The sequence below is a fragment of the Lipotes vexillifer genome, unplaced genomic scaffold (genome assembly GCF_000442215.2).
Source record: "Lipotes vexillifer unplaced genomic scaffold, Lipotes_vexillifer_v1.1 scaffold501, whole genome shotgun sequence".
NCBI classification, from domain to species: domain Eukaryota; kingdom Metazoa; phylum Chordata; class Mammalia; order Artiodactyla; family Lipotidae; genus Lipotes; species Lipotes vexillifer.
Genome location: NW_006770014.1, coordinates 236,636 through 239,947, shown reverse-complemented (window position 1 = coordinate 239,947; position 3,312 = coordinate 236,636). Strand labels below are relative to the sequence as shown.

Below are 3,312 nucleotides of genomic sequence, written 5' to 3'. Positions count from 1 at the left end.
CATTACAAAGATAGAAAGGAAAACCGTTTTTCAATCTCTGCTTTCTAATAGGATGATTCAGCTAAAACAATGTCGGATTTAATCAGCTATGAAACTGAAAAAAAATGGAAACCAGCCCGAGTGAACATCATATGGGCTGTGATCATGAACACCTCTGAGAAGTGAGGGGAAAAAAGAGAAATATCGGCCTCTTCTTCGCAAACTTCAATATAACTTTAAATTACTTTAAAAAATGTTTATAAAAAGACATCCCTCTGCCTTAATGGTGTGGAATCTGGGTGTCTTCTCAGGGCCATGCCTGGGCAAGGAGAAGGCACATATGCAATGGAAAACAGTGGCCCCTCTGAGACTTCTGGTATGTGGACAGGAGACTTTCTGATTTCCAATCTTGGCTCATTTCAGAAGAAAGAAGGGTTACATCCCTTGCGGGGGGCGGGGGGTGGCGGGGGAAACGCAGCCGCCTTCAGGGCACGGGCCTGACTTCCAGTCCATTCAAGTGTCCATTCACAGTCCTCCAGGCTCATTGAATTTTCAGTATTCTGCAAACCTCCCTCCACACGGTCCCTCCCCGGCAGTCTTCTGAGTGTAGTTAATGTGTCTGAGAACAGTAATGTTACAAGTCAAGGGACTGGGGGCTTCCCAAGGAACAACCGTCTTGCACATGTTCTGGAAGACAAGTCATCTCAGCTTTACCTTCTAACTTCTGGAGCAGACGCCCGGGTTCTCAACGTCCAGATTTCAGTGGTTGGAGATCATGCCAGAAAAGTGAAGACCCAGCTAGCCCGGAATGGACGGTCTCTGCAGTTCTAGCACATTCTTCACACACCTCCATACTACTCAAATGTCCTAGAAAGTATTAAATCAACTGGACATGGCTGATTCAATGGTACAAAAAAAGCTTTATAAAAATACTCCCTGCACTTAAAAAATCAAAACAAAATAGATGCATGTAAACATCACCTCTAAGTCACTGGAGAACTCTGGAGTCTTTTTATCTCCTCTGTCCAGTGATTTGCAGTCTTATGTGTTCAGCTTTTGTTTGTTTCTCTTTTTTGGAGGTTATCAGTCTATTTTTTTCTTATTAACAGAGTTCAGAGTCTGAGGCCGCCTTTGATTATGAGCTTGTGGTTTGATTGGCAGGAACAGTATGATCAGGAGACTGATAATGTGTAAGTAAAAGTACATGGACCTAGGAATAAACACACAAATTATATTTCAAACAAGGCTGTATGTGGGAAATGTCACATGAAGCAATTACATCACCTTTTGGCACTGGCGGACCTGACTGCACTCAGGCTTGCCCTGATCCACTCCACAGATAACTCCCTTTGGTGGGTGAGTGGGCCAGGGATGGATCAAAACCACAAAGCTGAGCAGAGCAAACCAACCAGCCCATCTGCAGACAGACGTATGGCAATGTCCCACTGATGTAATAAGCAGATCAAGAGAATTAACCCTGACAGCTAGAAACCCACCATATTAAAAGTCTAAGGATGCATGGAACAAAATTGAAGCCCTACCCTATGTTCCCCAAACACAAATGCAACTGACACTTTAGCCAATGTGCTCCACTAAGTGTCGGGAGTTCCTGTATGTATTATGAGCCTGAGGAATCCAGATTTCAAAAGCCTACTCCATAACTCGATTTTCATCCAAACTAAAACAAGTTTTGCTTTTGAGGTTTGTGGACTTATTGCATAAGTGTGGTACTGGACACAGGGTAGATGCTCAATAAATACTGTACACATCAATGAATGCAAGTAATTAGAAAGCAGCTTTTATAAAATTGCTCTATATCCATTTGGGAAAACTGAACTTACACTTTCTCCAATGCTTTTTCAAGGGCAAAGGAAAATAATGTTAAGGGGCAGGGGACCCACAATTGATTTACATATAATTACCCAGCTTTTGTGATCATAATGTCAGGTCTATAGAATAGTTAAAAGCTCCAGCAGAAGCAAACATATCTTCATTTCTTCTTCCAATAAGCATTTACTGCCTAGGATGTACGAAGCATTGAACTGGGATCTACAAAAAGGCAAAGACCTCACCCCTCCTTTTGGGAATGGAAAAGAAGAGACGTATAGACACGATGGTAGTAATTAGCAGAGGGGTGAATAGCCACAGGTAAGTGACCATCTGATTTACTATTTAAACCAGGACATTAATGAGAGTGAATAACAGCTCTACAGATAAACACACTGGTTTAGCAAGTGTAAGCTGGGATTCTCACAGGTACACCCCAGGCAGAGGGAACTCCAGCTTTCAAAGTCTGCTCTCGTAAAATGTACTTTGTTCTTGCATTTTGCCTTAATCTTTTACATGTGGCTAAATCTACACTGGAGCAATTTTGTTAGATTAAAGCCAAATATTCTGGAAGTCAAGGGAAAAAAACTTCAACTTCCCAGGGAGGTTTAGTAACCTATTCTGACACTCCATACTTCTCTCAAATTTTAAGCAATACCTCCATCTTTTTGTTATGGAAAAACTCAGCTAACATTTATAGAGCACGCTAGGACTAAACTAGGTACTCCAGATACACAGATGAATAAAGCATAGTTCTACTCTCAAGGAGTTTGCTATCTACACAAATTCTAACATTCTTATACATTGACTTTAACAAAGTGCTATCTAGTTAAAGACAACAACATACGAGATTTTGCTTTTGAAAATGATTTCATAGAAAGGTTCTGCTCTGGCTAAATGTTTGTGTCCTCCCCCAAATTCATACGTCGAAGCCCTGACTTCCAATCTGATGGTATTTGGAGTAGACTTTGGGTGGTAATTTGGTTTAGATGAGGCAGTGATGGTGGGCCCCCCATGACAGCATTAGTACCCTTATTAGAAAATAAAGGCAAATCAGAGCGTGAGCCATCTTTCTCTGTGTCCCTCTCACTGTCCCTCACCCCATCTCTTTTGCTGTCCTTGTCTCCCTCGGTCTCTCTCTCTCTGCTATGTGAGGACACAGTGAGAAGGTAGCCTTCTGCAAGCCAGAAAGAGAGCTTTCATCGGAAACCAAATCTGCTGGCATCTTGATCTTGGACTTCCCAGGCTCCAAGACTGTGAGACATAAATGTCTGCTGTTTAAGTCACCCAGTCTATACTATTTAGTCATAGCAGTCTGAGCTAAGACAACTTCGTTCTTTTTTTAAAAATTTTATTGGATTATAGTTGATTTACAATGTTGTGTTAGTTTCAGGTGTACAGCAAAGGGATTCATTTTATATATATATATATATATATATATATATATATATATATATATATATATATACACACACACACACACACACACACACACACACATTTTTT

General features: G+C 41.0%; 1 protein-coding gene across 1 annotated transcript in view; it reads right to left on the bottom strand.

Annotated features, from left to right (window-relative positions):
- Window positions 1–389: 389 nt before the first annotated feature.
- Window positions 390–3,312, bottom strand: part of MBOAT1 (membrane bound glycerophospholipid O-acyltransferase 1) — a 124,198-nt gene continuing 121,275 nt past the window's right edge. Inside the window, exon 13 of the mRNA XM_007445948.1 lies at window positions 390–1,189. Coding sequence (XP_007446010.1) covers window positions 1,063–1,189 — 127 coding nt within the window. The 3' untranslated portion in view covers window positions 390–1,062. The remainder of the gene's footprint in view (window positions 1,190–3,312) is intronic.